At 37.9% G+C, this 19,242-nt stretch overlaps 1 protein-coding gene across 1 annotated transcript; it reads right to left on the reverse strand.

Moving 5' to 3' along the window:
* Positions 1 to 2,892: 2,892 nt before the first annotated feature.
* On the reverse strand, positions 2,893 to 5,161 carry klf2b (Kruppel like factor 2b). The gene is made up of 3 exons (XM_056743494.1): positions 4,853 to 5,161; positions 3,764 to 4,664; positions 2,893 to 3,609 (listed from the first exon to the last, which is right to left on the reverse strand). The coding sequence occupies exons 1-3, from the start codon at positions 4,922 to 4,924 to the stop codon at positions 3,434 to 3,436; spliced, it is 1,149 nt and encodes a 382-aa protein (XP_056599472.1). The 5' UTR covers positions 4,925 to 5,161; the 3' UTR covers positions 2,893 to 3,433.
* Positions 5,162 to 19,242: the final 14,081 nt, after the last annotated feature.

A 19,242-nucleotide genomic window follows, 5' to 3' on the forward strand; every position in this document is an offset into this window, starting at 1 on the left:
ATGTCTCAATGCAATATGCATCATCATTTTCTTCATGCTTGATTCAGAATATTAACTTTCTAGACCTAAACATTGTTTTCCGCCAACATGATCTGGAAGCAGCCAGAGTTTAACATCAGTCGTATTGAGACATTTGAGAGATCACATACGTTTTGAAATCGCAGTAAGTTTCTGTTCGTTTGCCCCCAGCGTCACTATATGTCAAAACAGTTTGACGGTTTGTAGACCCATATGGACAGGATGTTTTTTGCACCTGTTTCGCATCACTGTGGAACTTTAAACATCTCATATCCAGTGCTCATTCTTAACACCTTTGTATTAATCTTCAACGTATCGATTTTGAAGGAAAATTTGCTTTTTGTAGGACGTTCAGTTTTAGGAGATGTTCCGTTTTTCTTGCCCAAGAACCATTTTCCCAATTGGTGGAGCATTGTGCTAGCAACACAAAGGTCAAGGGTCTGATTCCAAGGAACATTTTTTTTTCTTGAAATGCACTGTAAGACACTTTGGATAAAAGTAAAGTGCTGCGTGAGCTTTTTTGGGGGGTTTCATGATCTGTCTTTCAGAAATTACTGTTTGTGCTGGATCTGTTTGTGTTGAAGGTGAAACGGAGTCTTTGGAAAGATTGCCATCACAGTGTGAAAATAATTTAACAGCCGCATGAATTTAACTTTTGGGTATGTTAATTAGCCCCAATTGGAATAACAGGAAATTCCTCGGTGAGTTTTCGTGTAGCGACGGCGGGTGAAAGAGCTGGTTTTAAGACAGACCAATGAGAACAGATCGGGTGACTGAAACGTAAAGCTCGTTTGTGTTTATCTTCATCCGATCACTCACCTACTTTTAACTGTCCACACGTGCTGGTCATTTAGAGAATGTTTGCCAGACATTCTTGTCTAGATTTGGGATGTAATTTCGTTTTCTTTTTTACCCAAATATGAACATTTTCATATAGAATTGACTCAACCTTGTGCCGTCCCACATGTACGTGACAGTGACTTCCTTAGTTCACTGGAACACAAATGAATTATTGTATTTAATTGTAAGGAATACAAATGAATTATTGTATTTAATTGTAAGGAATAAAGTAATCCCAGTCCAATGTAAATTTGTATATTTTTTAAAGCTTACAACATGCAGATCCAGCGATGTATATTCAAACATGCCGTTTTGTTGATAGTTGAGGTTGTCTTGAACTGATGAGATTTGATGTTATAAATGTGCCGGCATGTTTTAATATTATTAAAAAAGATTTCTTTGTCTTCAACCAAAAATGTAATCTGAGATGCCGTGAGGGAGAGTTAACGATGAGAATTTTCTTATTTGGGTTAACTGTCCCTTTAAATTCTGATCCCTAACAAACATTGTGACTGCGTTTGGAAAAACATAATATCGTCTTAGTATTCACAGAATGCACAGCATTGCATTGTGGGATGTAGTGTGCTGAGGTCATCTGGGTATCCCGTGCGTTCATACGACAGCAATAGTGAGCATTGTATAGAATTATACTGTTTCATAGAATGTCCGAATGATGTATTATTGACTTCTGTTCGAAATCTTATCACTAGTTTGTTTACAGATGAGGAGCAGATACTTTGAGATCTTCAACATGGCTGTAAGTACACCAAACACAGAAGCTCTTTCTTTTTATTTTGCATTGAGGTCAAAAAGGAGAAGCATGTATTTCTGTTGGTGTCAGATAGTAAAAGTTACTATCATCAGCGCACAAAAGTGAAATGAGTTTTTCGTCTCACTGATTTGACTAATAATAGCAACAATCACATTTCTTCTTTTCGCTGAGGAGAATTTGTGTACGTGGGACGCTTGTTTCACATGTTATTCACGAAAGCAGAACAAGTATAGGACAACCAATATCTTGAAAGGTAGTTGTGTTATTTAGAGGAACAGTTTCCTCCATAAATAAAAATATCATCATTTATTCACCCTCATGTTTTTAAAACGTGTATGTGTGAACTCGAAAGAAGATACTTTGAGAAATATCTCAGTGGTTTTGTGTTCATACAATGGAAGTCAATGGGGATCAATATTGTTTGGTTATTAACCTTCAGAATATCTTCTTTTGTGTTCTGCAGAAGAGAGAAACTCATGAAAAGTCCTTTTTGTTCTACACCTGTATCAATTTCTTTGTTTTGCTAAACAAAAAAAAGATATTTGGAAGAATGTCAGTAACCTAACAGATCTCATTCCCCATTTACCATCATAGTAGGGAAAATAAATACTATGGGAGTCAATGGGTGACGAGATCTGTTTGTTTACTGACATTCTGTCAAATATCTTTCTTTGTGTTTAGCAGAACAAAGAAATCTATACAGGGTTGGAGCAATCTGAGGGTGTGTAAATGATGACAGAATGGTCACTTTTAAAATCAAAGTTTTTAAATCTTTTGGATCTTATATCCAGATTTTATTTTCTTGTCTTGAGTCAGATATGACATGTAAGCCTTGCTGAAGTGTCACGGTCTCTTTGATGTCCGTTTCTGCGTTTTGTCCCTGGAGTCTGCGATCTTCAGCACAGTCGAGCGCCCCTCCGTCCAGACGGATCTAAATTCCTTCTCTGTAATTATGTAGATGTGGTGTTTGTATTTATAGACAGAAGCCACAGGCCGCTGGACTCAACCTGACACAGCTGGAAAGCATCTCGGCCTAAACTATAATAAACTTGACTGTATAAGCTGGAGTCTGGGGCGGGGGGAGCACAAGTGCACCCTCGTCTTAACTAAACGCCGCATGTAATGGCCCACGGTCGCCATAAACGTCTCGAGTTTCTGGGGACTTTATTTTCCAGTAACTTCAAGGACGCCTACAATCAGAGACTTGAGCTTTAGCATTGACAGGCATTTACAGTAAATGTAGGACACAGACAACAGCAAGATTATATTCAAATTTAGTTTAATATTTACAATAAATACAGTACTTACAATATAAAATGTATGTACATCATCTTATAAAAACCCAGGACCTCTAGCCCGAGTAAACTGTGCTAATGTACAATGGGCACTGACCATGTGTCCGCATTACAATAAGTTTGAAAGGAAATGCTGCTTTCAATACAAATTCCAACAAGAGCGTATCAAAACGAATAACAAATACACAGTTGTGTTGGGGTGACAGGAAGGCAGTTTCAAGAGCAAAACATTGTCATCATGCGTTCCTCCACATCAAGAGGTTTGCTAGTCTTTAGGCAGTATGTGGATTTTTAAAGGCACACTGATTTCAAATCGGACACAATATTTAGGACCAGCCCATAAGCCCTTCCCCCCAAAAAACACACTCTTGATTGGCTTCTTAAAAAGAGCTCTGTGTAGTACCAGCTACTTTGTTACAAAAGAATAATATAGATTTCTTTATCGACAAAGGACGATTGTCTTCTGGTCATTAAATAAGGCAGATATGTGTATTTTGATTCAAAGTCCTCACAGGTGTCTCTTCATGTGCAGCGCCAGGTGGTCGGACCTGGAGAAGGCGCGTTCGCACATATGGCACTGGAAAGGTCGGTGGCCGGTGTGCTTGCGGAAGTGACGTGTCAGCTCGTCCGAGCGAGCGAATTTCCATCCGCAGCCTTCCCAGTTGCAATGGTAAGGCTTCTCCCCTGATGATTCAAAGCGGAAAAAATACGTTTTAGTCACTTGTTTGGATATGCGCGCGCAAGGGACGCTTTGGCCCGTGCGCGCATAATAGTTGTGCACGTTTAACACAGAAATTAACATGAAAAAACATGTTTCTAGTATGGTTAAATATCTTACCGGTGTGGGTTCTGTGGTGCGCTTTCAGGTGAGAGCTCTTGGTGTAAGTCTTGCCGCATCCAACGTAAGTGCAAGTGTGAGTCGCCGTGCGCTTCCTCGGCCAGGTGCGTCTTCCACGCTTGGGTTTAGACTCCATTGGGTCCAACGGGGAGGACGGGGGTGTTAGAAGAGCCCTTTGCATGCTCGGTTGCATCCCCATGCCGTTGTCGAACACGCCGTACTGGTGCGGCGCCGTGTAAGGGAGCTGCATCTGAGCGTAAGCGGGCGATGAGTGATGGTAGCCCTGCGGGAATGCGGTGTGGCGCATCTGAGTTGAACCCCCTGAGCTGCCCTGGTCGTCCGGACTCAACGGAGGAGTCATATTCCCCGTCGCCTGCGGGGACACGGCGAGTCTGGGCTGCTCGAAAGACATCATGCACGAGATGTTGCCCTCTTGTTTGATTTTTTGGCAGCTTTGGGGCACCATGCCCATAACCGGCCCATAACCGTCCATTGGGGGCTCGACTTTAATATCAACAAAGTCCTGTCTGGGAAAACCCGCCGAGTTTATGATAAATCTTCCCTGAATCGAGTTGCTGTTACTCATGTCATAAGAGCTGTCCACCTCGGATCTCAAAAGCTCGGCCATCAGGCTGTTGGTGTAAGGTGGAGGTGGTGCGCACTGCTCCGGAGAGTGGTACGCGCCGTTGCTGGCGGTGTACATGGCGCACGGTTCCGCAGACGCGATGTACTCTGCACCTGCCTCGAGAGGTCCTGTCGTGTTGGCCAGGATAAATTCCAGATCCAAAAAGTTACTCAGATCCTCGTCGTCCTTGCGGGCACGATATGTGTCCATGTTTTGCGTCAGGTTGAGGGTTGCGCAGCTGACGCTCAGTGGTTTATCTGCATCACGTTTCCACCGCTAGAAAAAAGATTTAGGAGGTATTTAGAATTCATTCATTAAACATTTATACTAAAGTCTACTGCGTTGTATTAAATAATATTTCAGAAAAAAAAACATTTAAACGTGCATCGGTGATTGTTTGTTTAACTTTGTTTTAATGTGTTTTTTCAACTTTATTGCAAAAAGCATAAATAACAAATACTTACATCCTCCCAAAGTTTTTCCTTCTGGTTTGCGAATGTTGAAATCGATGGTAAAATGGTCCCGGATAAGGCCATTTCTAAGTGTCAAAGTGTGGATTTTGTTCGAATGCTCACTTGCTGCTGGATGGCTCAAAAGTCTCTGCGAGTTCGGTAGAATGAACGTCCAGAGTCATGAACAAAGTCTGTAGGGAAGGAGCACCTCCTACCTTATAAATATTGTCCCTGAACCAATTGTGCGAGCAGAGGAAACAGCGCTCAGGGTTCCCAAATATAGTCGGTATATAAAGCACAGTGCTCAGTCTACAGCTAAGAGTCCTCTCAGTGCCGAGTATGCGCTTTGGCCAGCATATAAACATGCTGGTGACGCGGGTGTCACGCCCCTGCGGAGGTGCGCCCGAGAGGCAGGTCACTTTACAGCCACTATCATCATCTGTGATCGTGACATGCAAACACCAAGGCGTTACAACAAAGGCTCGAAACAATCCAAGTGTAAGCCTACATTTGCCATGCGTAATTTTAATGTCTAAATATAATCGCTTTCCAATAGAAGCTAGTAACTGCACAATACGGACACATTTAAACATTGAGTAAAAATAACTTGTTTTATGGTGATATGTTATTTTTCTGGACAATAGATTGGCAGGTGATCCAAAAGTCATCTGTGCATCAATGAGAGCAAAAAGAGAAATATAGGCTATGCAAACGGAGTGCCGTTTATGTGAAAGAAAATTTGACACAAAAGCAGTTTGTTTGGAAACATTTTACTTTTGAAAAGTATATATACTAATATGTTCAATGCGTAGACAAGTGTTATGGTTTCCACAACACGTGCTGAATTCCACCTGTGGTTACTTTCCTAAAACAGCTGTGTGAACTTGAGGGGACCTGGTTTCATGCATCCACTAAAAATCCCATTGGATGCGAAAAAGCGTATTACAAAAATGGTCGAGTCACTTTGGTTTGTCTTATAATGCGCGTCTTTGACAGTATGCTGTCATACTTATCTAAGGGTAGTCGTTAAGTAAGTGTTAAGTGTGCTTTTATTAGCAGTTTTTACTGCAGTCACTGGTTTCAGCGAGACCTATTAGACGCGGTCCCTATTGAAAGCGCGATGCATGTGAAAGCGTGAAGACTCCAAAGACGCATTATCATGATGATTGTGTGCGCGCAGCGGGTTTGTCAAAACGCGGACAGCAGGCGCCAGTCTCACCTGATCTCCACTGGCCGCTCTCAGATGTGAGCGTTAGTTTTCGCCTTATTCAGGTGTAAATGGAGGGGGATTAGTAGCCTGGAATGCTGATGGTGGAGCGGGAATTATTGGCTTTGCTTTGCCGACCATTAGTTTGGCTAATGATGTCGAGACATTACACACAGAGACACATGAGCTCCATCGTGCAGCTACTGATGGGAGAGGAAAAACTGGATGGGTGACTTTGTTTTACAACATTGAACTCTTACAGGAGCCCCCAAACGAGAATCCCAATGTATATAATATGTATAACTCGTCGGTTCTTTTAATGTACCTTATCATTTCGCAGTTTTATTTTACTTTAACACTTAATTGCAACCAATTTGCAGTTAAAAAAATCTATACGTGAATACCACAATATTAGAAGCATTGCACTGAATGATTACCATATTGATTTACAATCTAGTACCATCTAAAACCAATACTGTCTTTTAAATGTTTGGTACTTCATAGCCCTGTAATACTGCGAAAAAAGGAAATTCTGATGTATGATCCTAAAATTTGTGTAATATGGTATTTCCATGTCACAGCACAAAAAAACATGATACCATGTGCACATACGACAGAACTAAGGACATGTAAAAAATGCAATGATTATGATAGGACGTGTATATGTTTCTAAGAATTTGAGATGTTCTCTTTGTCATCTGTACTGGTTCATTATATCCACGTGTTCTTAGGGGATTGTCTTCTCAAACCAGAGTTTCTTGTGTTTCCAGTTTCTATAAAGAATACGTATAAAACCTTTCAGTACTCTAATAATGATGCCATCATAGCTGAGGGATGCCTCATGCAGACCATCAGGTCATTTCTGTTACCACATGGAATGTCTTGAGATATTTTCTCAGTTATCTTTCATTTATATGTTTCAGGTGTTCAAAGAATCAAATGAGACAAATTCTAAATATATATGGATAACATATCTCAGATGATTTGGTATTTTCTTGAGTTCAATTTGAGATATCTGACTTCACACTTTAGCATGCTGGCAAACCTTGAGACATTGTCAGCTCCCATGAAACTCTAGAACAGATACAACTGAGGCTGTGGGCATTTACTTGAGAAAATATTTGATAATTTTCCGCAAGAAAAAATATTGATAAATTTAATAGATTGAATCAACTTAGGCTCATTTGTTTCTTCTGTTGCTTATGAGAAATAAAAATAGAAACCAAATAATTGTTGAAACACATGGAGGTGTAAATGAATGTAGATTGTTGAAATAATCTGGATTTGAGTAAATTTGAAAAGTGTTTGAGTTCATATTGAGATCTTCAAAAATACTGACTTTTGAGTGCAGACTTGACAAATCTGAGCTTGACACATTCTTGACATCTCTTCTCAAAGACTCTTTTTCTCAAGAGAAATATCTGATGTGATGTGAAGCCAAGAATGGTGTTCCATACTCAGAACGACTGCCCCTTGAGACTTAAGCAATAGTTTTAATTTGCTCTCCATTTCTTCTCATGGATGTCTAGGAGAAATAACTGTGATTTTTCTTTTTTTAAGTGCTGTGATGGAAGTGTATGTCCTGTGATTGTTCAAATGGTCTGATGGTGTCTCTCCTCTTCTCCTCCATCACTTCAAGGTGTGAATCACTGAACAGCAGATGTTCACTGTGAGTAGGCTACGTGTGAACCCATCGTTATTTACGTAAGTGCTTCATTAATATGGAATTCATTGCTTGATTCTTATATGAATACATCAGGTTGTCCCAATCCTTACAAAATAAATGACCTCCAGTCGTATTGTAGAGGTTAAACACTATGACCGTAATCACCGTTTGTGAACGGCCCATCAGATTAACAACACAATGTAACGGAAGTTCGTAACTAGTTTAAGAGGTGCCTAATTCACACAAATCTATGTTAACTCATTCATACTTTTTGTACGATCTACTGTCACACCATTGGTGGCTGAATTGGTGACCTTGAACGGATATTTGCAGTAATAGCCAGTAATATGGGTCAAAATTATAAATTTTTCTTTAATGCCCAAAATCATTAGGAGATTGAGTAAAGATCATGCTCCATTAAGATGTTTTGTACATTCTCTACCGTAAATATATGAAAACTTTGTTTTTGTTAGGCTATGCAATGAAATCCACAACAGAAATGGCAAGAAACACGCATACAAACATTGTCTGCTGCTGCCTGCTCTTTGAGAAATAACCATTCAAGTTTGGTATCTATGTAATGCTTAGAATTTCACCTTTTGTGTTCATATCTCGACAACATCATTACAGCTGTAGGGCAATAGAAAGCGTCAAAACAAACCTGTTTCTTCTTTCAGGCTGCTAAAGCGCCTCCGATGGACAACTTTAAAGACGATTTTCCTAATATTTAGATTTTTTTTGTTTGAAATAGTTTTACCTTGGCCAAATATTGTCCAATCCTAACAAACCACACATAGACGGAAAGATTTCAGATGATGTCAAAATCTAAATTTTAGATTTTTTTTACCTTAGGACAGTTTTTTGGCCCAGGATCTCATTTGTGTTTGTTTGGATCTCGTACAGTTCACTTTGTACGAATTAGCCACCTTGTAAAATAAAAAATTCCCATAAGATCAGGCTAGTAGAGCTTATAGTTGCGATAGAGTAAATGACATCTCAGTTTACAGTTAACTTTACAACATCTCAACAGTCACAAAGAAGCAAATACAAGTCGACTTTATGCTTCCTACTTAAAAATCTTATGTCATCTCTTGAATGTAAACGATACATAACAGTGCATGTTTTTGGTAACAGTCGCTGTCTGTAGGCAGATTGAATGAGATATTCGTAAAGGTAATATTTTCCATTACAGACGTCATGATCTCTGCGTGTGTTGAACACTTGTTCTTGCTGTCATGGCATTTTTCCAGCACGCATTACAAGCATCATTTCTGAACGATGTGTCATTGCGTGTCATATATAATGTGTGCATGTACCCGCATGTATATTTAGTGTCTGTGGTGAAAAGTGTTTATATAGCTGCTTTAAAACAATTAGCGGATAAAAATGTTTGTGTGTGGTCCTCTTGTCCATTTCTTGTGTAACAATTGATTAAACACTATGCATCATTTTTACAGTACGATTGAATTCTCTCTGAATCATTCATACGTGATGAGGTTATTATAAGAATGATCATTTTTTGTGGTTTTAAATATGACATTCTTCAGAATGAACCACTTTCTCAGAAGCTTTCAAAATCATTGTTTGCACAATATTGTTGATTAGGTAACGCATGAAAGTTGCAAAACGCATACATGTTTTTAGTCAAATGTACGGTTGAAAATGACTGTCGTTTGTCGGTATTTGAGTGAAGAGCGATTTCCTGTCATGTAAGACTTATTCATCACATAAAAATTTGCTTTTTTTGCACCATGGCGTTTAACTAACAGCTCCTGTAAAGACCATTCTCATGTCAATCTCACGTCAGTCTCGCTCACATAATTTGTTTTTGAAATTCATGTTACGCCCTCTTCACATTCTGGTTTTTGTAAGGATGATGTATGTCTCGTGTCCGAAACTGTTCAGACTCGTACTATGAATGCAAACACGTGGATTTAATCAGGCACATTTTTCGATATATGATTCTCATTTTTGGCCCTTTTTCAAGTCAAGCAAGACATTTAGAAAGTTGTTTTGCATGGAAACGTAATTCAAACAATAATACGCACAATGTACTTTGGTAATACAGTTTTGCTTTAAGAATGTTCCCCCTCTTAACATATTTTGTTTGGCATGAAAATTCACAATGATTTCATGTACGATGGTAAAAACTTTTTTATTTTTTAAGAGTGTTGTTCGATGTTATTACCAATATCATTCTTTAATGTTCTGTAAATGCAGAAAGAATATCATTTTATGGCACTGAATGTCTTGTTATACTCTCTTAAAAATCGAAACGACGCTGTAGATGATTCTTTAAAGAACCTTTAACATCAGCAGAATCATTTTATTGCACAAAAACTGAAAACAAGGGAAGAAAGATATGATTATTTTCAGAACCTTGAGAGAACCGAAAATGGTCCGTATATATGGCATCACTGTCAATCTTTTTAGAACCTTTATTTTGGAAGAGTGTTGTTTAAACAGTTTTATTTGTGTAAATAAACATTTTGAAAATGTACCATTGTATCCGTTTCGATGGAGGCGTGCTGATTGTTTCTATTTCACTGTAGTATTCCAGCGGTAGCGTGACTTCAGCGAGGGCCAGCGTGCAAGCGACTCTGAAATTGAGCAGGATTCTGCCTGGACCTTATATATCGGAGTTATTTTTAAACCCACACCCCCTTCTTATTTCCCCGTTTCCTCTCAGAGTCGCTCAGGAAGCCGCTTAGGCCCCGTTTCCTGAGCACACGCGCGCAGTTTGTGAGGAATCGAAGAATGCTGGCATTGAGCGGCATGGCCTCCATAAGGAAAACACGAGACGACGTAGATTCCAGGGTGAAAAATGAAAACCAGAGATTGTCTGGCACGTGCGAGCAGCTGTTTGGAATTCAAAGGCCTGGACAAAGTCCAGCTCTCATTTGGGTACACTTCAAATTCTTGGACAATAGCTCATTTTTTCCACTCTGTGCACCTGAGAAGACCAAACGTAACCAACTGGACTGCACTGCACATGATATTATGAAACTGGATTGTTGGGTTTGATCAGTGTTACATAAGAGTTTGTCATCAACTTAAAATCGCTACTTGGTTTTAGTATAGCAAAAGATAAAATCGTATTAACCATGTTTTTTTGCAGATTGATTACCATCAGGTTGAAAAATGAAGATATTAATAAAGGTTTTTAAACTGAGCGGTCAGGTACTTAACAGTAAATGTCAGTTAGATGTGTAAAGAAAAGTACATGAAGTAGCCTGCAATTTTATGTTTTAACAGAAACGGCGATAGAGAGACAAAATTTACAGATTGCAGCTTTAACGTTTTATAATGACTTTAGTTATAGACTTTAGTTGTTTAACATCATTTATTTCGTTAAAATCTGATATTGTGACAGCTCCATCATATCAAAACATTGACTAGTTTCTGTTCTCTATTAAACGACAAAGAAATGCAGAACAGAACTAAAGGGTATTTGTTTGAAACAGGCCATCGTGTTAAGAACCTCACATTCCAGCAACACCTCTCTATGATGGCCGTGAGGTTCTGGTTTTCTCTCGCTGCCTCAGTTTGTCATTTGGAGCCCATAAGGGTTTAATTGGGAGCGTGGTTCTCGTTTATTAGCTGTTAACACCTAATCCCGCCTGCGCTCGGCCCGCAGCCATGACCTCTCAAAATGTTTGCATTGTCAAAAATGAATTTTGAAAGGTGCTTTCTGTTTGATTCATGGAAGCCGAGGGATGTTTTAGTATGACATTAGCGCTCTGACCATGGGTTGTGTCAACAGTTAAAGAGAGAGACAGTGCTCTGCTATCGCTTTCTTTCCTACAAACTGTTTTGTGTTGCTTTAGTTTTCACTGATGTATTTCGGCAGCGATAATAAATCAGAGTTAAGTTGCAACAAAAGTGAAATTTGAATGTCATTTTTTCTTTATTTAATAAAATGTGTTTATTTCTCAGCTGTCGAGAAAGATTAGCAGACTTCTCAGGTTTCCAAAAGTTTCAGGAAAATGTTCCTCGGCTTCTTGTGTGTTTTCAAAATGTTTAGGTTCATTTGTCAACACCTTCAGTTCTATTGAGCTATATTCACCAAATTTTACTAGGTTTTTAGGGGTTTGTCTAATAATGGCATGTTTTTGTACAATTCACTTCATACATACAAAAAATCCGCTGTTAAATAGTTACAAAATCTTATGAGATCAGTCTTAACATTTTAAGGGTAGTTTTAATGCCCCTTAATACATTGAAATATTTTCAGATTTTAATACTCTTGTATTGTTTGAATACATTCAATACATATGAATGGGATTTTGACATATTAGCCTGTGTAGGCTGTAAATACATCTCTCTGTGTTTTGTCAGTTCCAGCGCAGACGCAAGAGCATTTGAACATTCCGAACGCAAACTCCAGCAGCTGAATAAACACGGTACACATCCACAGAACAATCCTGTACAGTCTCTTCATGAAACACCCGCACTGCATCTCATAGCAGTTTAACACACCATCAGTATCTGCCTGTATTACTGGCCAAACACACATGTACAGTTCTTAAATCTAGACCACTTGTTTTTGCGTTTTTATTATAGTAAAGATTGCTAAAATAGAGAATTAACAGAGATTTTATTATAGTAAAAAGCCATGTTTATTTGATAGAATGATGGCCATGTGTGACCGTTCCTGGACCACAAAAGAGATTTTGAATTTATACAGAAATTAATAAATATGCTTTCCGTAGATGTATGGTTTGGTAGGTTTGGACAATATTTGGCCGAGATACAGCTATTTGAAAATCTAGAATCTGAGGGTGCAAAAAAATCAAAATATTGAGAAAAGGGCCTTTGAAGTTGTTAATGAGAGACGCTGTAGCAGGCCATTACTAGGAAGAAACAGGTTTGTTTTAATGCTTAAGTTAATGCTTAAGGCTTACTGCTGTAATGACATTGTGAGCAGATGAACCCGATAACTGAAATTCTAAGCGTTACATAGATACCAAACTTGAGAGAGTAATTCTCAAAGAGGGATCGATTTTTGTAAGCGGGTTTCTGACCATTTTTGTTGGAGATTTTGCTGCACCCACTCACAAAATAAAGTAACATGATAAATTGATATATTTACAGTAGGGAATGTGCAAAATATCTTAATGGAACATTACTTCTTTACTTAATAGCCTGATAATTTTTATTATTATATATCTATAATTTGCCCCATATAATGTATTGTTGGCTTTTGCCACAAATATTTCCAAGCTTAATAGGACTGGCTTTGTAGTTCAGGGTCACATTTGTATTATCATAGTTAAACTATGCTCAATGTAAAAAATTATAAGTAAATCTCAAAATAAAGATGTTAGTTAACTTAATGAATTTCTCGTTGATTTGACTAATATTTTTTAGTTGAATTAACTCAAAAGTTTAAGACAATAAAACAACTTTTTTTACAGTGGCTCGGTTTAACTACAGTAACCATGTTTTTTGGTAGCTAAATCGTGTTTAATATTCACAAGGAAAGCATCACTGATACTGTTGCTCATAGCTTTAAACAAACCCCTAACTTTTAGTATTAAACCTAGTTGAATCATTTAAGTGTGAAGTATCCTCAAATAATGGAGCTTGACAACGATTTTGCCTTTGTTTTTCTAAGCGATCAAACAATTTTCTGCCAGTCAAACAATAAAAACGTAATAAAAAACCCTTAGACCTAAGCTAATGTGCTTAATATAGTACAGACCAGAATATCACTTTTCTGGACTCATTTGGGATAATGAGCAGGATCTACCTAGTGATGACCCTAGCTTTTGTAGGCGATAATACATGGAAAAGTTATATTTTTTGAATATCATGTTTGTAGTTGTGCTTTAATTATGTTCATCTTTGTTAAGTTCACAAAATTATGACCTCTGTATGAACTGTCTTCACTGCATTGCCTCTGTTATTCTTTGAAGAAATCTGCCTTGAGTCCTCTTCTGTTTCTTATGGTAAAGACACATAATCATTCGTTCTTATGAATCAAGCACACAACTCTCTCTCTGAATGTTTTCTGGCCTTGGGTACAAACAAACACTTAAGATTCTTCAAAGTTTGACCTTATTATGCCTTCATAACCGTCTCACCTGAAGACACGCAGGTTTTTGATCTCACCTCAAGTGGTTTTGCTTGAGGTGCTGGATAAGCTGAAGGTTTAACACCTGTCGGGCGTGATTTCTCTCTGCAGATTTTCCTGTGAACAGAGGAAACACAGCAGAAGCGTTTCCTGAGCACGCGGTGAATTTCGTCATTGGGGTCACGCAGGTCGAGAGCTCCCGACTGGACCAGAGAGTTAAAAGTGATGATTCAGGTGAAGCGCAACACGTGTCTCTTCCAGAACATTAATATTTGTCATGCAGAGGATGTTTAAGTTTGCGTTGGGGAGGTACGGTTGTGAAAAACGCTGCGCATTTCCACAGAGGTTTACGTTGGTTAGAACTAAAGGAATCATGGTCACTCCTCTGAAGTTTTAGATAAATCTCATTCATGTCTAAAACAAGTCTGCAATCTCAATATGAAATGTTTGTAACCGGTTCTTTTAAGATTGAATGATCTCTAGAATCTTACAGTATAATTATTTGTGTGTTTATTTTTATTTGACATGAGTTTTATGGAAAAACATCACGGACAAAATGACTCAAAACGTAAATGAACTGTAACTGATGCCTTCATGAAGACATATGAGCTATAAAAGAGCAACTTTTGAGCAATTATATATTGCTGTGTATATCATATAAATACAGTATATGAACTTAACTCACTGTTTGCTTAAATGTTGCTCTTTCACAGCTCAGGAGAAGATTTGATGGAGTTCTCAGTTTTGTTTCGTTTAGGTATCAACTCTGTCACAGATGAATCTATTAATATGTAAATGTAAAATCCACTGGATTTGGATGAATTTGATGAGAAATGTTTTGTCATTTTATAATTTATTTGTTTATTTTTTTTATGTTGCAATATAAGATTAATTCGTTTTATTTGTGTTTATTTTAGTATTTTGTTTATTGTTATAATTTTAGTGCTTTTTAGTACCTTTGTCAGTTTTTGAGGCAACATTTACATTTTTCAGTTAGTTTTTCCAATCATTTTCATATCAATATTTGATTTGATTTCAAAGAAACATTTATAAGTAAAATAACCGGATCATCTTCAATAATATTAAGTTTTGATTGCAGACTCGACAAATCTGAGCTCAGTTTGACACATTGTTGACATCTCTTCTCAAACTCTAATGACAGTCTCTTGAGACTTGAGACTTAAGTAAAAGTTTCCATTAGGCATCCATTTAACCTCATTAATGTCACTGAGAAATAATTGAGATATTAAAGAGATGTAATATTTGATGCACTTATGATTGTATGAATCTTAACGTGTCTCGACTCGTGTCTTCCATAACTCCAGACCAGACCTTGAGTCGTTTGTTAAGGTAGCTGTTAAACTGTTTAACAGTCATGAGTAAATTAGTGAACCTGTTTTAGGGTGGTACCCCCACTGACTAATAGAAACTTTGGGCTTGGCCCTCATGATGGCCACAGGACAGTTGACAAGTCGCTTAATGCAACAGAGATCTGGAGGAGGTGTGTAGGTGTGAACTGGTTCTTGATCCGCAGCAACAGCACCGCATCTACCCAATCTATGTTATTTTTTTTGTCTGCCCTCGTGTTGCTGTGGTGGTGCGGTTTGATCACCGCTTTTGATGTAGTTTCTCACTTTCACAATTAGTGCAGTTAAGGATGGAGAGTGATGCTTTAGGTTTGACAGTGGCAGGAAGCGGCTGCCGGCTGTGGTGCGATTGCTTTCAGTACACACGCCCTGAGATCTAACACAAACACCTCGAAAACTGTCGAACTAGTTATAAGTTACTAGTTTTTCCACTAAATCACAGTCTACATGGCCGGTCTGTCAGTTACAAATCATATAAATGTGAAAAATTTTCAGAATGTGGTCACTACCTTTTCATTCTTTGCTTGTGCATTTATACTACTGTATTTTAAACTATACTATATATTGATTAATATGATCTTTGTTTTTTATTTTCCTACAGTTGATGTGAATGGGCTCACATCAAACGAAATGCATTTTCTTCTTGGTTCACCAACACTTTATAATGCAGAAAGTGTTGCTTCAGCCTTGAGAATGCTTTTGAAGCTTGCTGTCTGCAGGGTGTTACTGAATGCAAACCTGCGACCAAGACACTGACATGATTGTAAAATAAGGTTTGCGTTACATGGCTTTTGTTTCTTTGGATAGTAAGCGAATGAAAATGCATCTTAAAAGGTCTGTCGGGGTGGTTACTATGTCAGAAAAAGACTGGCAACCAAAACAGCCGTAGTCGAGTGGGAGGTTTTTTTATTTTTGAAAGACTCTCAGGAAATAGATTTTTTGGGAATAGATTGATCTGGGCCCAGACAACTATTTTAAAGCAGAAGAAAAGAAAAGACTTCAAAGCCTGTCTAACATACATATGTCACATCTTTTCTGAGTGTTTGGTTAATACTATAATTGCCTGGTGGTATTTTCAGTACCGTCTCTTCTCACAAAAATCTGAACTAAAAAGAGCAAGACATGACAGCGTTTCAAAGGACAGATGACGAAGACTGCATTTCAAGCACATCTGAGAAGTTTCAGGTGTTGTCGAGATGCATGTATGTCCTGCGCTGCTTTAGGGTTTGTTCACAACTGATGTAATGAAATGATGAAGTGAGTTTGAATATCCTCAGCACAGATCAATCTTCTGTTATGAAAGTTTATGAGCTTTAGCTGAACAATTGTATACCGTGAATTCTATTGTACAGTAGATACTTCTGTCTGTATTATTTTCTATCTGTGTTTCTTTATGTCTTTCTGTCTGTCTTTCTGCCTGTCTGTCTGTCTGTCTGTGTCTGTCTTTCTTTCTTTCTTTCAGTTTTTTTGTCTCTCTGTCTTTCCGTCTGTCAGGGGGGGTGTCTGACATAATGTCTACTGTTCAGTGATTGGTCACTAGTAATCTAGCATTGTGCGTTGAGTCTGTGTTTGTTGCTTAGCAACATCACACCTTGAGAAAAGAACCCAATCCACTTCAGAATGTGGTCGTATCTCATCATTGTGATGGAGTGATTTAGTGCTGAAAGAGCCTCCAAAACAGTGTGAACTCTGAAAGAAAGGTCAAGCAGGCTTTTGGTAAGTCTGAGATGAACGCAAGGCCTTGGGGTGCTCGCTGTAAAATCTCTGTGCTCCATAACCTTGACAGTCCACCTCTCTCTCCAGCGTGACCTCTCATCACCTCCCAGGTTATCTACTTATCAGTGGAGCTGTGGAGCTTTGACCTCGGCCTCGGGCGAGAGTGTGTCTCAAGCAGCAGCCACTCGTCATTATTGAGCATTTCTTTTCTGTTGTTTAAGTGGAGTGACGGTGCAGGTCTAAACAACTCTTTTCGGCTTAGGCCACGATTTTGTGCAATCATAGGATAAGAGCGTCTGATCCCGCCGCTCTTAAAGTGAACTGCGTATATCCTCCAGTTACAAGGGACAGCAGCTGTCTGAGACCCCGAACACAACAGAACAACTCCACCGTAAATAAAGCGTTAGAAAGAATTTCTTACGTCTCAGGTGTTTCTTCGGGATTCAAACCTTCGGGACAACCAAACCTTGAAAGACAGAGATTATTTCCTGACAAATTTCTTCAAGATCAACTGATTACTAGTAATGCTCTTTACCAACATAAAATTTTGTAAAATAAATTTTTGTTGTGAAATCGTAAAAGTTGTAAAAAAATCAAGGCAGTTAAATATCTTTTTTTTTATATTTTGTTACAAAAGGAATTGAATATTTCACTACAATAGACACCATTGAGTTTTATACTAAAATTGAATGAGGATCTTTGTACAAAAATTTGTAAAAGTGATGATATGCCCCAAAATTATTAGACTTATTGTTGTTTTCAAACCTTTAAAATTTTCAATTATGTGTCCCTTAAGAATCAACTTTAATATTAACTTTTTAACTGCACTCTTGTTCTGCTCTTATAGTTTAATGTTATGTTGAAATATCACATGACCAACCATCTGAGGTGATGTATGGTGACAGCTTAACAACCACTCGCCTCTGTCACCTTTCATTTCAGAACAAACCCCCGTGTATCTGTGTTCCACCTGAGGGGTCATGGAGGTCATGATTTGGATTCTCTTGGAATTCAGTGTGAGCGAGTCAAATGTCTCACATTCTTCTCGAGAGGAGCAACGCTTTTTGAGATGCACGGAGACATAAACAGCAGTTCAAGTCAGTCAACTCAACTTAACTTTATTTATATAGCGCTTTTTAAAAATTTTAAAACACGCACGCACAGTGAAAGGACACATTTAAGATATAGGAGAGAGAAACACAGGTAAAATATTAAAAGGACTATAAATTCCTGTATGCAGTATCGATTTTTATAAAACTCATTTATTTTGACTTAGTAATAATGCAAGAAGTTGTTCAAGCTAATAGTAAAGATCACTAGGGTACTAGTTTTCCACCCTGCACTATGAATGTTTACATATTGTGTTCAATAAAAACATGAACATGTATAATGTTTGTGCGTTATTAGTTTAAGCAGACTGTGTTTTTCTATTGTTGTGACTTAGATGAAGATCAAAACACATTTTATGACCAATTTATGAAGAAATCCAAGTAAGCCCAAAGGGTTCACATACTTTTTCTTTCAACTGTATAATAGCAGGTGCATCTTTTGCATTTAGGCTTGTATTTATTTTCCATGGTCTTAGTCCACAACAACAAAAAATGCTGGGTTATTTCAACCCATCGTTGAGTCAAATAAGGACAAACCCAACGGTTGGGTTAATAGAACACAGAACATGTTTAAATATGACCCAACAACGGATTCAAACAACTAAAAATTTTCGTTTGAAACAACCAAGTATGGGTTAATTTATAAACCAACGGCTGGGTTTGACCATTTTTTACCTAATGTTAGGTTGAAATTACCCAGCATTTTTTTTAGAGTGAAAAGAGAAGTAACCATTATAATGCATTCTAATGTAAAGAATAAGTTTTGGTTTGGTCGGTTTGTTGTTTTTGTCCATGGTTGGTAGTATTTATAAGAAGCAGGAAGATGGGTTGTTGTTGAGGTTTAGTGATGGGTTGTGTGGTGAGAGGAGTCAGAAACACTCAGAAACACATGAAAATTCTGTCATCGTTTATTCATCATGTCATTTTAAACCTCTTTGAGTTTCTTTCTCCTTCAGAACACAAAAGAAGATATTTAGAAGAACGTTGATAAACAAACAACACTGAACCCCGTTGACCTCCATTGTATGAACACAAAACCACTGAGACATTTCTCAAAATATCTTCTTTCATGTTCGCTGCAGAAAGAACAACATAGGTTTTTAATTTTTGGCAGAACTTTTCTTTTAAGTATGAATAACAGTCAATGTAAAGCTTAGCAAATACAACTAAAATGGTTCTAAAAGCAGCAGAAAAAGTATGACTTCTCCATTTGTTTTCAATTCGTCTCATTGCTAAGAGAAACAACAGAGGCATTTAAGAG

The sequence above is a fragment of the Triplophysa dalaica genome, chromosome 3, assembly GCF_015846415.1.
Source record: "Triplophysa dalaica isolate WHDGS20190420 chromosome 3, ASM1584641v1, whole genome shotgun sequence".
Classification (NCBI taxonomy): Eukaryota; Metazoa; Chordata; class Actinopteri; order Cypriniformes; family Nemacheilidae; genus Triplophysa; species Triplophysa dalaica.

Bases quoted from the DNA above. Each gene is read 5' to 3' on its own strand.
- klf2b (XM_056743494.1), bottom strand. From the start codon at position 4,924: ATGGCCTTATCCGGGACCATTTTACCATCGATTTCAACATTCGCAAAC. The intron at 4,665-4,852 runs GTAAGTATTTGT...TCTTTTTTCTAG, and splicing joins AGGAAAAACTTTGGGAGGAT to CGGTGGAAACGTGATGCAGA. The intron at 3,610-3,763 runs GTAAGATATTTA...TTGAATCATCAG, and splicing joins GCACCACAGAACCCACACCG to GGGAGAAGCCTTACCATTGC.